The 18,309-nt window shown below is 47.3% G+C and overlaps 1 protein-coding gene across 1 annotated transcript; it reads right to left on the bottom strand.

Moving 5' to 3' along the window:
* Window positions 1-485: 485 nt before the first annotated feature.
* Window positions 486-15,907, bottom strand: CX3CR1 (C-X3-C motif chemokine receptor 1). Its single transcript, XM_039521772.1, has 3 exons — window positions 15,798-15,907; window positions 14,361-14,432; window positions 486-3,454 (listed from the first exon to the last, which is right to left on the bottom strand). Exon 3 carries the CDS (start codon window positions 3,439-3,441, stop codon window positions 2,383-2,385), a length of 1,059 nt encoding a protein of 352 aa, XP_039377706.1. The 5' UTR covers window positions 3,442-3,454; window positions 14,361-14,432; window positions 15,798-15,907; the 3' UTR covers window positions 486-2,382.
* Window positions 15,908-18,309: the final 2,402 nt, after the last annotated feature.

The following is an 18,309-nucleotide window of genomic DNA, read 5'->3' as shown; positions in this document are numbered from 1 at the left end:
TAAAGAAGAAAACATATCAGGTGGTTCTGTGGCTTTATCATGTTTCAAGTTTATAGGTGGGTTCAGATCCTAACGTCCTTGCTGTTCAGTGGTGATGAGATCCAGAATTTTGGATCCCAGTTCTCCAACTGACTCTGCATAAGCAGATCTCTCAGCCCTCCCACAGCCCCATGAAAGCCAATGAAGGGGGGAGCGAGTTGAAAAAAGGGAACTTTTTTTTGTGTGGAAAAAAAAATTCTATTGAAAATTTTCGGAATTAGACATTTTTTGGACCAGCTGTATCAATGAGGATCCATGAAAGCGCAGGCGTCCACCGATGTGGGCTCATTTTTCAGGATTGGATCCTTGGTTTTGTCAGACACTGGGTCGGCATTGGAACTCTGAAGAGGTTAAGATTCTAATTGCACTACTTCTTGTTATTCATTACATTTACCTATATACTGTTCATATATTATTGTGCTATTCAAATCATTTTATAAGTGCGAAGTATAAAATATGTAAGCTGACTCTTGGGCAGGTAGTACATGCCTTAAATCCAACAGATCTAAACTGCTCCTTATACTCACAGACTTTAGGCAGAGAAGTTGAAATCTGTAAATACTTTAGGGTTCACGATGTATCCTTGGTTCCAGAAAACTGTGATGTTGGAGTTGCTTTAATTTCTTAAAAAACAGTCCAATGTGATTGATTAGCAGGGCATGATTAAGAGTCATATATTTACAATGCACTGAATATGGCCCATTTCCCCTACTCTTGAATAGCTTGTGTGAACTCAATCATTGAGTTTATAACTTAAACGATGACGCTTTCAAAAATATCCCAACCTACTTATCTCCTCTCCAGGTGTATCTTCCGTGTGTCAGCTTTTATTCAACAAAGCGTTTAAGCACATGCTGCAGTGCTCGGCTGGACTGGGGCTTTGGGCTGTAAGGCCATGATCCACAGCCGCTGAAGTCAATGGAAGGACTCCTTTTGATTTTTAGTGGGCTTTGGATCAGGAAACAACTTAAAGCCAGTCTCTGCCCTTTTTACATATTATGCTGAGCATATTGTTGGTACTAAACTAATAATAATAATTAAAGAACTTTTTAAAACCATTAGTATTTTATTAGCTATGCATTAACAAATAAAATACTTGTAGCAACCAGCAACAAGTAATCCAGAAACAAACAAACAAAAACCCTTTACACACTGCTTTAGAAATGTGCTGGGTGCTTCCCATAAGACATAAGAAGAGGTTCTTGCCCCAAAGAGGTTTCAAACCAAATATATACAGTATAAAAGAACATGCTGGTGTATCAGAAAGAATGGAAAAACAAAAGCATTCCTCAGTTTACGCTGGACTCTGAGAGTAACCCAACATACAGTATATCAAATATCAGGGCCGGCTCCAGGCACCAGCTGAGCAAGCTCGTGCTTGGGGCGGCAGATTCTACGGGGCGGCATCCGCCCAAACCTAGGGCGGCACGGACGCTTTATTTATTTATTTATTTTGTTGGCTGCTCCGGCCGCCCTGTAGGGTTTTTTGTTTTGTTTTTCTCCTGCTTTGCTGGCCATGCTGTTGTTTCTCTCCCTCCCCCCGCCCCCGCTTTGCTGGTGTTCCTTCCCCCGTTTGCCGGTCCAGCTGTGCCGTGTTCCCCCTGCTTTGCCGCTCCAGCCGCGCCGTGTTCCCCCCCCTTTGATGCTCCAGCCGCACCGTTTTTGTGTTGTTCCTCCCTGCTTTGCTGCTCCAGCCGTGCTGTTTCTTTTTTCCCCCCTGCTTTGCTGCTCCGGTGGCCCCGCCCTTTTTTTTTTTGTTTTGCTTGGGGCAGCAAAAAAGCCAGCGCCGGTCCGGTCAATTATTGCCCATTACTATCTATCAGCTGGACCATGGACTCTACAGAGATTGCTTTTTCCTTAAAAGTATTCATGTGTGTGCATACAGGTATATTTATATTCACAAACACACTTTGATAGTCTAAATTTCTATCAAATTATCTGTCCTTAAATTCTTCTTTTCTTCCTGGTGCTGTTTTTCTCTTTTTTTTTCTTAATTCTGCTGCAATATTGTTTTTACGTGTTGTTCTGTTGTCATCATTAAAGCTGTACTTTTAAAAAATAATTAATGCTGAGCAAAAGAAATGCCTGGCATTCAGGTACACTCACATGTTATATTTAACTCCCATCTTTTCATGTGCTGTATATTTATTCTTGCTTACTGTATTTTCCACTCCATGCATCTGGTAAAGTGGGTTATATCTCATGAAAGCTTATGCCCAAATAAATTTGTTAGTTTCTAAGGTGCGACAAGGACTCCTCGTTGTTTTTACTGGTACAGACTAATACGGCTACCCCCTGAAGCCTGAAGAAGGTGTATTTCTAAAGGTGTGCTAATAAAACCTTTCACAGAAGGACAGAGGCATCCTGGTCACTGGTATTCTGGGTCTGGTTGCTGCTTAGCATGCTTTCTGGAGTGGTAGTTGGAGATCTAGCCTGGTATTGGTGGCAGGGCCCACAGAGGCACATGAATGAGCAGCACTTTAGAAACAAGTGACAAAGGTACTTCCTGAATTTTTCCCCAGCAAAAGCATAGATAATTGGATTGAGACAACAGTGACTGAATGCTAGTGTTTCAGTCGCATGCATTGCATAGTCTATAGATTCGTGGCATTGGTTAACCAATTTATAGTGTCTTAAAGTTTCCAGAAAAATTAGTACATTGTATGGGGTCCAAAAGAGGAAAAACACAACCACCACCACTAAAATTAGTTTGATGGCTCTTTTTTTTTTGTGATTTTTGCAGGAGAGCAATGTCCTGATGATCCCAAAATAGCAATAGCTTATGACACAGGCTGGGATAAGGAATCCTAAGACATTCATTGCCACATTGCAGAAAATAGGCCAGATTTCCTTAAGATCATCAGGGTACCTGGGGGTGCATTGTTCCTCTGTCTCCTGGGTGAACACAAATTGTGGCACTGAAACTAAAATGGCCACCGCCCACACCCCAAAAGTGGTAAGAGAGCCATGGCTGACTGTTCTGGCTTTCAGCGAAAATGCTGCCCAAACTATGGCCATGTATCTATCGATGCTTATGACAGTGATGAAAAACATGCCCCCAAAGAAACCCACATAATAAAGCGAGGAGATGATTTTGCATGGAATGTTCCCAAGCGTCCATCCAAGCATCACATAGAAAGCCCAGAAAGGAAGAGAGATCACGAAGAGCAGGTCCGAGATAGCCAAGTTCAAGAGAAAAATGTCTGTTATGCTTTTCTGTCGGCTGCCCTTCACGATGGCAAAAACCACCAGGAGGTTCCCCACCAGGCCAAGAACAAACACAGGGGCATATAATGCTGGCAGAAATACTTTCCCAAATGCCTGGATGTGTACTTGATCACAAACTGCAGCTGCTTCATCATAGGTAAATTCAGTTGTCACCTCAGGGAATTGCTGGGTCATGATGAGTGATTGCCTTGGAAAAGAAAATATAAAAGAAGGAAAATTAGTCATCAGAGAGGTAAATCCAGCAACCTGCAAAATACAGTTAAGTGAGCGAGCCAGGTTCTCTTCATGGAGACAGTGAATCAAGAGTTGGCCTCCACAAATAATGCCTTAAATAAATCTGTTCATCAGCATAAAACGTAGGACACCCTGAGCACTGGTAGATGTAGCATTTAAGGATTTCTATAAACAGTTCTGTTTGTGGGGGATGATAAAACCCAGTGAGGTGCCCATGCTGCTTGCATAAAGCATGTGTTATTTTAATGGGTTGGCTCCTTTGTTTGATTGCAAATAATCATTTTTTTAATGTAGGAAACCCACAGGAATTTTGTATACCAAGAATATGTGACACAGAAGCCCAGTAACAGCACAGAAAGAATGGCCTGTGAAAGCCCATGATGATGAGGCAATTTTACTGGTGTTCAAACCAGTCTCCGGCTCAGAGGAGCTACCCGCTGAATCATGCTCCCACCATCCTCTGACAAACAAAAAGAAAAAGTAGATTGGACATTTGCATGCTTCATTGTTGTTCATTTATATAGCAGTGTTGCCCAGGGGCCCCAGTTTAGATTAGGCCCCGTTGTGTTAGGCACTGTACAAACGTAGTAAAAGACAGAGGTTTCAGATGCTTGAGTAGAAGTCACAAGAAACTGCACTATTGACCATTAGGAATTCATTTGCCCACAGAGGATGTTTCCTTGTAATGCCAAGTCATCGGTGATTGATTTCTGCCATGCAGCGTGAAGTTTATCTCTTATTTCGTAATAATTTATCAGCTATTTTCTGTGCTAGCTGGCAGCTGCGGCTTTGTTTTACAACATCTCCCTGTGCAAAGTTCAAACCTGCTCTACTCCAAAATGTTTTAAATTAAAAGTCCTCTTACACATTTAAAATCCTCTTTGGGGTTTTGGCACAGGAAAGAGGGCTGGAGAAAGGCTAACGGTTCTCTGACTGCTGCTAGCTGCAAAGCTAGAGCAGGGAGTAGGTGAGGCAATGTTAGTAATAAGCAGAAATCATCCTTAGCCTGCGCTTGCAGTGCCAATACAGGTGGCATTCTCGCTTAAAACAATGGGCCGGCCTGCAGAGTCCATCCAGCAGCCACATCTGTGTGTCTGGATTTAAATTCAGTTGTCTCTATGCATTGATCATGCTATAAAAAGCTAAATGGGGAGAAGAAATCTGATGCTAGCAAAGGCATAATAAGCACCAATGAAGTTAGAAAAATTCTAACTGGAAATGCTCTGTAAATCTTTACCAGTGGGAGTAATTATTGGAACAGTTTACTAAAGGGATATGATACATTCTTCCTTACTGCATGTGTATACTAGTTCAGCCACAAGGTATTGGGATGCTGTAGAAATTACTGAGAGAACTCAATGGCCTCTGTATGCAGGAGGTCAGACTAGGTAATCATGATGGGCCCTTCTCATCTGATCTGATTTTTTTACTTGGATACACAGCTCTGATGGACACTGCAGTATCCTGGCTGGCAGGGTGAGCAATGGCCTTAATGCTCAAATCATCCTCTCTGACACCATAGCAAAAGCGATCTCTGCTCTGCTCTGCCTGCTCTCATGATTCTGAGGTTTTTCTTGGACATCTGCCCATCACACAGTAGGTCACATGTTACTCTGATCTATGGGGTAAGTTTATCCACCTAGTCCCAAATGTCTGATCAATAGGACTTGTAAATACGGCTAGCTCCTGAAGCTGATTCTTGAGGTTTAACAGCATCTGCTGGCTACCCCCATCATCTCTATGCTGCATTTGATCCCCAGGTGTGTTGTTTGACATTCACTATTTTGAGACAGGGAACTTATGTGGTTTCTGCTTTTTCCTTTCTCTCCCCCTTTATGGGTTGCCTCCTGCGCTGACCCTCTCTCAATGATACAGGCTTAACCACTCTGCTTGTGGGTTCCTTTGGAAAGTTTCAATACCATACCACACGCACAGCTGTGTTTGGCAGACAGTGGCTTTCACGCCCTAGGGCATGTTGAGTCTTGGGGGGAATTGCAGACACAGTCGGCTGGTTGTACACTTACTTACCCATATTGCACATGCAGTTGGAATGTGTGTGTACATAGTCACCTCGTGTCTTCCCATAGCTTCCTATTTTGTGTACGTAACGTAGGCGCCTCTTTTTTGAAAAATCGGCTCTTATGGTAACACTGTACTCAGTTAGGCCAGTGCCTCTTAACTGGTGGTTCGTACCCCTCCCCCCCCCCCAGGAAAGCTCATTATGATTAGTAGTACCAGTTGGTATGTATGTATGTATGTTATGAAAGGCAATCTGGGAGGTCATGGGATGTTGAAAATATTATTAAAGTCTAAAGCTAAGAGAATCTCCCTCTCCCTGCAAACCCTGAGCCCTTTGCAGTTGGGATTCTCTGTCAGGCTCTTGAAACACATACACATAAATTCTATAGGCTTATCATTGTTCTATTTATTGCAAACGTAAGGGGATTTTGAAAAATGTTGATCCCTAGTGAGGGATCTAATTTGAAGAGGCTGAGAAACACTGCACTAGGCTAGAAATGTTTGTAACAACCCCTCACTCAAACACTTGCCCTTGTAGAATACAGCAAACATTAAATCAACTTCTGCTTCTTTCTCAAACCATTTCTCTCACTTTTTTTTTCTTCTCCAGCTCATTTTATTGTAGTCTACTTCCTCTGGTCCCAACCACAGCCCTGCTCTATTTTTGTGTCTACCAAGCTTCCAAAAACATAGCTGTAGAACATATTCTGCTTTTTGGTTTCAGGTAATGGATGATATACTGCCCTGCCAACCAGGGCCAGATTAAGGCAGGGGCTTTAGGTGCTGCAGCCCAGGGCCCCAGCTCAAGTGGGGGCCCACAAAAATAAATCAAAGGCAGTGATCTCCAACTCCATGCCGCTAAAAGTTCTGCGGTGCAGCAGGGTGCTCAGGCAGGCTGCCTGCATGCCATGGCCCCATGCTGCTCCTGGAAGCAGCCGGCACCTAGCATGTCCCCAGCCAATGGGAGCTACAGGGGAAGCGCTTGTGGGCGCGGGCAGCACACAGAGACATACTGTCCCCCTCCGCTCCAGGGGCTGCAGAGATGTGTCCGCAGCCGGCTGCTTCCGGGAGTGGCATGGGGCTATGGCAGGCAGGCAGCCTGCCTGAGCCCTGCTGTGCCACTGACTGGGAGCTGCCTCTGGTAAGCACCTCCCAGCCAGAGCCTGCACCTCACACCCCTTCCTGCACGCCAATCTCCTGCCCCAGGTCAGAATCCTCTCCTGCACCCAAACTCCCTCCCAGACCCTGCACCCCCTCCTGCACCCCAATTCCCTGCCCCAGCCCTCTCCTGCATCAGTCTCCCTCCCAGACTCTGCACCCCCTCCTACACCCCAATTCCCTGCCTCAGCCCTCTCCTGCATCAAACTCCCTCCCAGACCCTGCACCCCCTCCTGCACCCCAATTCCCTGCCTCAGCCCTCTCCTGCATCAAACTCCCTCCCAGACTCTGCACCCCCTCCTGTACCCCAATTCCCTGCCCCAGCCCTCTCCTGCATCAGTCTCCCTCCCAGACCCTGCACCCCCTCCTGCACCCCAATTCCCTGCCCCAGCCCTCTCCTGCATCAAACTCCCTCCCAGACTCTGCACCCCCTCCTACACCCCAATTCCCTGCCTCAGCCCTCTCCTGCATCAAACTCCCTCCCAGACTCTGCACCCCCTCCTGTACCCCAATTCCCTGCCCCAGCCCTCTCCTGCATCAGTCTCCCTCCCAGACCCTGCACCCCCTCCTGCTCCCCAATTCCCTGCCCCAGCCCTTTCCTGCATCAAACTCCCTCCCAGACTCTGCACCCCCTCCTGTACCCCAATTCCCTGCCCCAGCCCTCTCCTGCATCAAACTCCCTCCCAGACTCTGCACCCCCTCCTACACCCCAATTCCCTGCCTCAGCCCTTTCCTGCATCAAACTCCCTCCCAGACTCTGCACCCCCTCCTGTACCCCAATTCCCTGCCCCAGCCCTCTCCTGCATCAGTCTCTCCCAGACCCTGCACCCCTCCTGCACCCCACCTGCCTCAGCCTCTCCTGCATCAAACTCCCTCCCAGACTCTGCACCCCCTCCTGCTCCCCAATTCCCTGCCCCAGCCCTTTCCTGCATCAAACTCCCTCCCAGACTCTGCACCCCCTCCTGTACCCCAATTCCCTGCCCCAGCCCTCTCCTGCATCAAACTCCCTCCCAGACTCTGCACCCCCTCCTACATCCCAATTCCCTGCCTCAGCCCTTTCCTGCATCAAACTCCCTCCCAGACTCTGCACCCCCTCCTGTACCCCAATTCCCTGCCCCAGCCCTCTCCTGCATCAAACTCCCTCCCAGACTCTGCACCCCCTCCTGCTCCCCAATTCCCTGCCCCAGCCCTCTCCTGCATCAGTCTCCCTCTCAGACTCTGCACCCCCTCCTGCTCCCCAATTCCCTGCCCCAGCCCTCTCCTGCATCAAACTCCCTCCTAGGAAAACAACTTGTATACAGGGGCCCCACAAAATCCAATAGCCCCGGGCTCACTGTTCATCTGGCCCTGCTGCCAACACACCCTTTCTCACATCAGTGACTCTCAAGCATTCTATACTGTAGTGCAGTGGGCTCCAACCTTTTTACGCCCAAGATCACTATTTGAATTTAAGAGCAACCCCGGATCCACCCTGCCCCTTCCCCAAAGCCACGCCCCACTCACTCCATCGCCCCTCCCCCCGTCACTCACTCTTCCCCATCCTCACTCATTTTCACCGGCCTGGGGCAGGGGGTTGAAGTGCAGGGGGGGATGGGCTCTGGGAGTTTGGGTGCAGGAGGGGGTCCAGGCTGGGGCAGAGTGTTGGGATGCAGGAGGGGGTACAGGGTGCTGGCTCTGGGAGGGGAGTCAGGGCTGGGGGTTGGGGTGAAGCCTCCCTCCAGGCAGCATTTACCTCCAGCAGCTCCCAGTTGGCTGCACAGCATGGCTGCCCCTAAGGCAGGCTCCCTGCCTGCCCCAGCTCCACGCCACTCCTGGAAGGGGCCAATGCACCCCTGCAGCCCTTGGGAGGGGGCGGGTGGCACACGGCTCTGCACGCTGCCCCTCTCTGCAAGCCTTGCACCTGCAGCTCCCATTGGCCACAGCTCCCTTTCCTGGCCAATGGGAGGTGCGGGGGCGGTGCTTGCAGGCAGGAGCAGCATGTGAAGGGAGACCCCTGCCCTCCCCGCCTCCGTGAGGCCATGCTGGCCTCTTCCAGGAGTGGTGTGAGGCTCAGGCAGGCAGGGAGCCTGTCTTAACGACAGCCCCACTGAAGATCGCGATTGACCGGTTGGTGACCACTGCTGTAGTGTGTATGTGTATAAATGTAAATATACACACACATATATATATAGTTTTGCAATGTTTAGTGGCCATGAACCACACGCCTGGTGAAAAGAGAGCAAACCCAGTTTACATTTCTCATCTTTCCAGTCAAGTTGCTCACTCATTTCAACATGATGTTACAAAAACTCATGCTAACCACGTTTAGATCATGCTAAGAGCCTGCGGGGGTTGTCTCTGTGGTGCAGAAATGTGCAATATGGGGGCATGATTTCTACATCTCACTAACGAGTTAGGCATTAATTGGTGCATGTAGCCCATGCTGGTGCGCACTAAAAGTTCCCCAGTGCTCTTTAATGAAGTGCTGTGGTACTATGTTAAAATGCACAAGGGGACTACAGATCAATTAATGAGCAAATTGTTAGTGTGCTTTAGAAATCACAGCTCTGTAGAGTGCATTATCCCTCTATGTAGATGTGCCCTGAGTTACAGGCATTACTGCCGACAAGTCAAAAACAGACCTTTTAGCCAAAGGTCTATTTTAGATGTTCTCACTCGGATACTAATTAACACCCTGCTGAGACAGGGAGTGTAGCACTCAGAAACTTAACCCTAAAGGAGTTTTCACACCTCAGTCACACCCTTCACACTCTTGTTTGATTTGCTCATCTAAACAAACCATGGCTTCAGTGCACCCATCACAGATGTGGGGTTTTTTCCATGAGACCGTGTTTCACAGCAGGGAGGTATATTTAGATAATACCGAATAATTTATGCCTGTACTGGCCCTGGACAAGCCTTAACTTATAGTGGGGACATATGTGAAGACATACAGATGCCTAGGCAGTCCCACCCTAGTTATTCTCTGCCACTGCCCTTCCCACACACAGATGCACTTGCTTCTGCATACCCGTGATTACACCCATCCGCCTCTTGCCTGCCTGGGATCCGCTTGAAGGCTGGTGTGTGTCTCTCTTTCACTACTTGATGAAGTTTTATGGCTTCTGGTGATGTCTCTGTGATACTGGCAGCTCTTGCCAAGCATCTTGCCAAGGCTGCAGCCATTATGTAAGAATGGACAAACTCCTAGTTGGAGACCAGACCAGTTCACTTGTGTGTGTTGAGTTGCTCAAAATAAGTATCAGTCTTAGAATGTATGTAGTGGTTAGAGTCTATACAATGCTTGTCAATTGCTGCATGCATTCATCTCACTTGTACTGTCTGTATTCCGTGCTATAAGCAAATATGTAAGGCCTGGTCTACACTAGGCGTTTAAATCGGTTTACGGCTAAAAACCGATTTACGCCACAACCCAACACACACTAGGGGGGCACATATATCGATTTTTTTTGGCTCTTTTGTTTCTCTCTCTCTCATTAACGGAAGAAGAGAGACGCTAGCATCGGTATTATATTATATGGGTATAGTGTGGGGTGGAGATCGATCGTGATATTGGAGCTATCTCCAGTGTCACAGTGCCCGAGTGGACAGCAATCTGAGCTCGGATGCAGTGCCACCAGGTAGACAGGAAAGCCCAAAAGCTTTCCTAATTTTTGAATGCCCAGCGTGGGAGCGCGGCGCGGCGGGTGGGCGTCAAAAAAAAAAAAAAAAAAATCAAAAAAAGAGCCGGATGGACCATGCGGATGATCGGGCAGGCAAATCTGTGGGCATCAAAATCAGCGCTTAAAGAAGACAGAAAGAAAATCAAAAAAAAAAAATTTTTAGAAAAAATCCAGAGCAGGGGCTCAGGCACAGCGCGCGCTGCTGAGCGACGCAAAAGAAAGGAAAGAAGCCCATGGGACAAAGGACCATGGACTGGAGGAGACAAGTCTGCCCACTCAAGTCTCAGCAGTCTCTCTGGAGCTGCAAAATGCTTGGCTGAGCTAACAAAGGCACCAGTGTCGCTGTGGGTCAGGGCATAGCCCCAGGGCACACAGCACCCACCCACCCACCCAAAGGGAAAACAAAAAAACAATCTCTCTTGACTTAACAACATGTCCTTTCTTTGCTGCTGCATGCTGCAGATAGACCCGATGCAAACCAACATGCACCCCACTCCTGCTTGGTGGGGTGGCTGATGGGCTGATGGTGCATGGTACCTAGTCATCGGTTCATCATCATCAGCATAGCAAAGGAAGGGCAACAATGATGACTGACAGCATCTAGACAGTCGATCAAGGGGGTGCCTGGTCCTAATTTTCATAGTAGATGGTGCAATTTGGGTGGTAACCATCCATTTATACAGGTCATAGGGGCCATCAGCCCCACCCCCACCCTCCCACCAAAGAAACAAAGATCAGCCCCCTGGAAGCCCCCCTGCTCTGGCAGTCTCCTCACACACCTCCCTGTCTCCTGGTCACTCTCCTGTGCTGGCTCTTGCTGCTACTCATCACTCACATCTCACTCACTGTTCACTTCTTCTTCCTTTTATCTTTATTATTGCATTGGGACAATGCACCGGGGGGCCCAGGAAGGCTGGGGAGAGAACGGAATCAAGGAAGGGGAACAGGAGAGGAGCAGTTTGGTGAGATAAATACCCTGTGAATAGAATATGAATCATTCATTCAGCTCAGAACTGCTGCAGCAGCAGACTGGCTACAGCTCTGATACTCTGGTTCTCTGTAGTTCTGCCCATCTTATAGGAGGGCCATACTGGGGACCTGCCCATATTCTTTGCCCATATTATTTTGAGGGAGGATTGATTCTATTTTTTTTCAAAGGAAAGGGGACTGACTGGAGAGATTGAGCCAGAGCAGCCAGGGGCACTGAGCAGCAAGCTGGGGGGGCAGCAAAAGGCACAGCCATGGAAAAGTGCAAAGGATCATATAAAAAAATCATAGATAGTGCAATATATGGTAGGTATAGAGTGGCTAATAAAAAAAAGCAAAGCATGCTGTCATGCAAAAAAGCAAGCTGCTGTGCTGTGTGTCTGCTCGCCATCGCCTCTGTGATCTAGTCCACATACCACATACAGATGATTGCCAAAGGGCTAGCAGCTGCCAGGGCACATGCATCAAAGGCTGCAAAGGCTTCAAAAAAGGCATGAAATGAATGACTGCCGCTTTCCCAGTTGCTCCAGGAGGGAGTGACTTTGACGCCGAAATTTCAGAACCCGGGAGGAGCGAAATAGGGGGGAGGGCGGGCCGGGAGGGGGGAGGAGGATAGCGGGGAGGCGGGGGACTGCGGAGGAGAAGGGAGTAGCCGCTACCGCTGCGGACACCAGACCATCGAGACCTTAATGTGTGGCCACGACCGTGGACTTTTAATCGTTGTTTTACAAAACTGGTTTATTGTTTTATCTGTGATTTTTTTGTAAATTTTATATGTAAGTTTTGCTTTATAGCTTTTTGAAAATGTTTGCTTTAAACTTGTGAACTCAGATGGGAAGAATCAAGAGTGATTCCCTTGCCTGTCCAGAAAAACTGTCAAAATGAGGTGGGCCCTCAAGGACCAGCGCAATACAAAGGAATGGTCAATGGCCTATCACACCTTGGAAACGCTACATGCAAGGAAGCTCGTCCTATGGACTTAGGCTATGTCTACACTGGCAATTGAAAGACAAAACTTTTGTCTTTCAGAGGTGTTAACCCCACCCCCACCCCAAAGACAAAAGTTTTGCTGTGGCAAGTACCAGTGTACCAGTGTGAACAGTGCGTTGTTGGCAGGAGCAACAACGCGAATGCCACTCATAGGGGGTAGAAGTTTTTTGTCGGCAGGAGAGCCGACAAACAGCCCTGTCGCTAACAGCTGTGTAGTGTAGACATGGCCTTAGAGACTGAATGAAGGAAATAAAACAAAGACACAGTAAAATTTTCCATCTCTTTGCTGTTTGAACTCTCTTAAGGCCAGAGACACTGATCCCCAGGGGTTATCCCCTGGATCTGCTCTGAAAGACACTTTGACTTGATCACTCATTACAACTGTCACTTTTAGGATTTAGGCTATGTCTACACTACGCAGCTTTTAGCGGCACGGCTGTGCCACTACCAGCGTGTCACTAAAAGGCGCGCAGAGTTTTAGAAGTCAAAGTCCCATTTTCAAAAGTAACTTAAGGCAGGTCTACACTTAAAATGATGCTGGTGTGCCTCTGTAGCGCTTAAGTGAAGATGCTTCTCCCATTGGCGTAGTTAATTCCCCTCCCTAAGAGGTGGTAGCTATGTCAATGGGAGAAGCATGAGGGGTTAAGTCGACCTAATTACATCATTCGGGGATGTGGATTTTTCACACCGAGCGGGGTAGTAATCCTGACCTAGGTCTGTAGTCTTTCTTGTGTCTCATTGACAGTCAGTGGGACTTAGACTCCTAAATCCCAAAGGACCAGATTTAACGGTATTTAGGTGCCTAAAGATGCAGGTAGGCACCTGATGGGATTTTTACAAGCATTTATACACCTAATTTCCATTGATTGCCTGATAATCCCATTGAGGTTGTTGGTGTTTTGCTGTTAGCCTTACAGGATGATAATTGCTAGGCTCGCTCTGCTTTTCTTTTTTTTTGAAAATGTGTACTATATTCCAGTGATTCAATGGTTGTGGGGGGGCAAGATGTCTAGACAGGGGCGCCTGTATGTTTTTTGCCGCCCCAAGCACAGCAGTCAGGCAGCCTTTGGTGGCGTTTCTGCAGGCGGTCCGCTGGTCACGTGGATTCAGCGTACCCGCCGCCTAATTGCCACCAAAGCTGCGGGACTGGCAGACCTCCCGCATGCATGCCGCCGAAGGCAGCCTGACTGCTGCCCTCACAGCGACCGGCAGGCCACCCCCCACGGCTTGCCACCCCTGTGTCTAGAGGGCCCAGCCCTCTCCCCTCCCCCACGTTGGCCCCTGACCAGAGCTGGGAGGCATAACAGCAGAGCTCCTTCACTGCTGGGATGACTGGGTAGCCAGGCTAAATTTGAGGGGCATTGTGAGATCCTGCTCCTGCTTGGCCTCCACACCTTTGACGTCTTTCCTGCACCCTATGGGCACTGGGCACCCCCAGTCTCTGTGGAGAAGTGGAGCAAGGGCCACTGGGAAACCTTAGATGGGTGGAAGGGTTGGATCTGGGATTTTGGTGCTTCCTAGGGAAGCAGAGAGACAGTAGGCTTCCAGAACTGTCCGCCCCCTGTGGGGGGATGGTGCTATTCAGCCAGACTGCCTCTCTGGGTAGGAGCTTGGGGCTGGGTGTGGAGGTGGAGAGATCACAGAGCTGGGTGCAGGGCAAAGTGAGGGAAAGAGTGTGGAGCTAGGTGTGGGGCAGCAGGAAGGGAGTGTGTGTGGAGTGGGTGCAGGGCCGAGAGTGTGGTCTGGGTGCAGAGGAAGTGTGAGAGAGCTCAGGACAGGGGTGGGGGAGCAGCAGGGGGAGTGCTCTGGGCTGATCAGTGTGGGGAGAACGTTGGGCCCCCTTCTTATGAAATTTCTGATTGTGCCCCTGCTACATTTGTTTCCCCCAGTCTGCTGACCTTCCCCGAGCAGTCCATACTTTTTAGAAATTAATTTTCCATGGTAAATATGTATGTTGGAGGATTCCTTGAATGCTTTTAAAATGCATGTAGACTGGATGGGCTAATTCATACAGATTCAATTTTTTTTCTAAGTTTATCTTACCTGCTCTTTGTCAGTAGTTCTTTCTACAGGGTCTTCCCTCCTCTCTAATCATTCAGATTTCTTTTCTGTGTTCTGTTGAAGACAAATTTTCACATGGAATTCATTATCCTGCCCTTTTGCAGTGACTGTTAATTCCACCCTCTCGTTCTTCCTTAAAATACCACACCTACTTATGTCCTCACTCCTCCCCTTCCCTTGTTGTTGTTTGTATGATTATTTGTAGGATGCCTTCCTTGAAATTAGAGATGAAAGACTTGTTAAATCAGTTACTTCATCTGCCTGTCAATGAGTTACATTGGAGCCTGTCTTTTTACAGAACTGTCTAGCCAAGTTTTCAGTAATGGGGATTCCAATCACTTCTTCCTTTTAGGGATTATTCCACCATCTAATAGGAATTGGGAAATCTTTCTTGGTATTCAGCCTTAACTTTCCTTAAAACAACTCCTTTCCCTCCTTGGTATTTTAATGAGATTCTTCATATAGTTGTAGATAGCAACCATATTTCTCTTTTGTTATAGTTTAACCAGTTCACTACCCGTGGGGTGCGCTACACTTATTGATGGTTTGTTGCAAGGGAACATATTTGGAAGCACTTGTTCATCTTTCTGGAGGTGCATCTATCTCATTACAGGTACCTGTCTGACCTACATCACCATATTAGAGAAGCATATCAGAAACATAAATACATGTATCTTCACAACCCTGTGAGGTAAGCCTGCCTTTATTTATTAATTATCCCAGTTTTTTACAAATGGGAAGCTGAGTCATAAACGGATCAAGCAATTTGACCAGGGTCACATGGAAAGTCTGTGGCAAAGCCAGGAATCAGATCTTTTGGGTCAGTGTCTATACCATAAGATCATCATGCTTTCTCGCTTCCCTTCTCCTCTCTGCCATTTCCTCTGTATTAAAGGGATGTACATAGACATTGGTGTTGTGGGGTGGTTGTCTTTTGGACCATGTTGGTCAGTAATATACCCTGGCACCTTGTGTATTTGTAAAATCTTAATACAAATCTAAAATAAAAAACAATATCCAGAGACAGTCAGATGACAGGGTAGATGGATCCTTCAGTCCATCCCTCTGCTCTAGTTCTGGACTGTCCTACACACTAAATTCATGAGTGTTTCAATATGTCCTTAAAGATCTCTGGTGGTTGTGCTTAATTATTTATCCCGGCAAATTATTCTCCTGTCTACTTGATCTCACAGCAAGATTTCTCCCCTCCACCTCCATAATGACTAACCTAAACCTCCCATTTTCTAGTTTCATGGCTGTTACCCATTATACTGTCACCTTTAAGAACCTTAACTGTCAACTCAGATACCAGGAGGTTGGTACCTACAGAGTTCCTTAGATACATAAGAGACCATTAGTAAATATCCCTCTTCTATGGTGTCGCCTTCAAATTCTACATAAAGCATAATTCTCTCTTACCTGATGGTATGCTGCCACGGAAAGTGAATATGTTCTTCTAGCTGACTCTGATTGTTCCTTAAAAAGATTTCTACTTCTTCTATTGTCCTTTTGTGGTATTAGTAGTGCACAGCATCTATACAACCAGCTGCTGCTTAGCAGGGGAAATGAACATTTCCTGGGCTGAACTGCAAAATGTTCTTGGGCTATTCATCTACTCATGCAATAATGTATTGCAGAGTCAGCTCTTTGCTCAGGTCCCACACTGGTGGTAGGGTGGAATAATGAAGCCAGGCAGGTGTCGTGTTTTGGGGTGTGACCCAAACCAGTGAGAGGTTCTGCCACTATTTGTCCTGTAACCCTGAGTGTCTTAAAATGGTCTGTTGCTCTAGCTCCCTGTCTGGATGCTCCCAGCCAGCGTACAAGCACACACCGAATGTCAGTGTGTGTTAAGCAGCCCTGGTTCAGCAACTCTGACTCCACCAGCCTGCTCAGAGAATAAATATAAAATATTAGAATTAGCTTAAGTTTGGTTAGAGAAATGTGTGTTGTAAAGAAAAGCCCTAACTAGCAAGCAAAAGGCCTTGAAAGTAGTAAGTTGTAAGATCAGAAGGAAAGAAGTATGGAGGAGGTCTGGCTCCAAGACTAATGAAATAAAGGGAAGCTTCTAAACAGAAGGTCTCTGACCAACAGCAGTGACTGAAGATGGTTTTAAATAAGACAGAGAATCTGTCTTAGAAAGAGCCAACATGGCCCTTCCCACCCCACTTAACAGTGTTATCTCAAATATTAGGGCCTATGTGAACCCAGATGCAAAGGAAAAACTGTTGGTCAACCAGGAGGAGGGAAGAGAGAGGGAGGAAAGGCCCTGAGGAGAAAAGGAGGTGGTAAATTTTATCTGGATGAATACTGGAAATAAGGATGAACTTTCTCAAATTGTTTTTTAGCTGAAGTCAGTAATTGGCAGTGACATCATTGCTTGTTAAAGGGTATAAAAAAGTAAACTCTTAAAGGATTCATTGCAAATACCTGCCTGACCAGGTTGGAGCTAAGAACCCCTGCGTTTAGTCCAATTTGTAAGTACCTGATCAAATGATTATAAACGTTTTGTTAATGTTCAGATGTAGTAAATTGCTTGTAAATTCAGCTTTTTAGGCATGTTTAGAGCAATTGTGTAAATACCATTCAGCCTTTGTATTTAATAACAGGAGTTACAGTTACATCAGTGTCATGATAATATCCAAGCTTAAAAAAGCTTAAAAGACACAATGGCAGAACAGGCGGATGAAGCAGGATCACTTCTCAATGGCTGTGAAGGCGGATGAAGACTGCAATGGAGCAGAAACCCCCGGTCATCTTGGACCTCCTTGCCACTGGATACAGGTGCCTCTTCTGCCAAGATTTGTGTGTCTGCTGGTGCGCATCAGTTCCCCCACATTAAACTACTCACATGCAGGCTTCTTTCACAGGAAGAACTTTTCCCTCATCTCTGTGGAAAATCCTGCAGCAATGGGCAAATGGCGATGGGAAGAGGTGAAGTGATCACCAGAAGTCCCTAGTCACAGACCCACATGCAGGCGGTGACCGCAAGATGGTCATCATGTGCCCCTGGACTGGAATAGGGGGGCAATTTTGGCAGCAGCAGTCATGACTGAACAGGCCTTTTTAGGAACCCCTCTGCTCACCCCATATGGGGAAGGGGCTAGAAAAGGTGCCCCAAACATAAGCTATCCCACCATACCTGCCTGGATAACCATGTCCAGAGGGATCTCTCCCAATGCGGTAGAAATACAAAAATGTTTCTTGCAACTTGGAATGTCCGTACCTCTCTAGATGAATCAGAAAGTGAAAGGCCCAAATGCAGAACAGCAATTGTTGCCCAAGAACTCTTGAGGTATAACATCGACATTGCTGCTCTCAGAGAAACAAGATGTGCAGATGAAGGCCACTTGAGGGAAGAGGGCGGCGGTTACACTTTCTTCTGGAAAAGAAAACCAGCAAGTGACAGGCGAATACACGGTGTTGGCTCTGCAATCAAAAACCTTCTAGTCAGCCGCCTGACTGAGCTCCCAATCAGCATCAACAAGCACCTTATGACCCAAATAAATCATTTGCCACTATCATCAATGCATATGCACCAACTCTTGATGCTGAAGAACAGAAAGAATCCTTCTACACTGACCTTGATAAAATTTTGTCATCCATTCCAAAACCAGATCCTTTTAGGGGACTTTAACTCAAGAAATTCTGGATGAAATTTTAACGCAGGGGTGGACAAACATTTTGGCCCAAGGGCCACATCTGGGAATAGAAATTGTATGGTGGGCCATGAATACTCACAAAACTGGGGTTGGGGTGTGTGTGGTGGGTGAGGGTTGTGGTTGGGGGGTGGGGCCAGAAATGAGGAGTTCAGGCTGTGCGAGGGGGCTCTGGACAGGGGCAGTGAGGGCGGGAGGGCTCTGGATGGGAGTGCAGGCTCTGGGGTGGGGCTGGGAATGAGGGGTTTGGGGTGCAGGAGGATGCTCCAGGCTGG

Source organism: Mauremys reevesii, linkage group 2 (assembly GCF_016161935.1).
Source record: "Mauremys reevesii isolate NIE-2019 linkage group 2, ASM1616193v1, whole genome shotgun sequence".
Classification (NCBI taxonomy): domain Eukaryota; kingdom Metazoa; phylum Chordata; order Testudines; family Geoemydidae; genus Mauremys; species Mauremys reevesii.
The sequence above is the reverse complement of the archived record's forward strand: the minus strand, read 5'-3'. Positions and strand labels throughout refer to the sequence as shown.

Bases quoted from the DNA above. Each gene is read 5' to 3' on its own strand.
- CX3CR1 (XM_039521772.1), bottom strand. From the start codon at position 3,441: ATGACCCAGCAATTCCCTGAGGTGACAACTGAATTTACCTATGATGAA.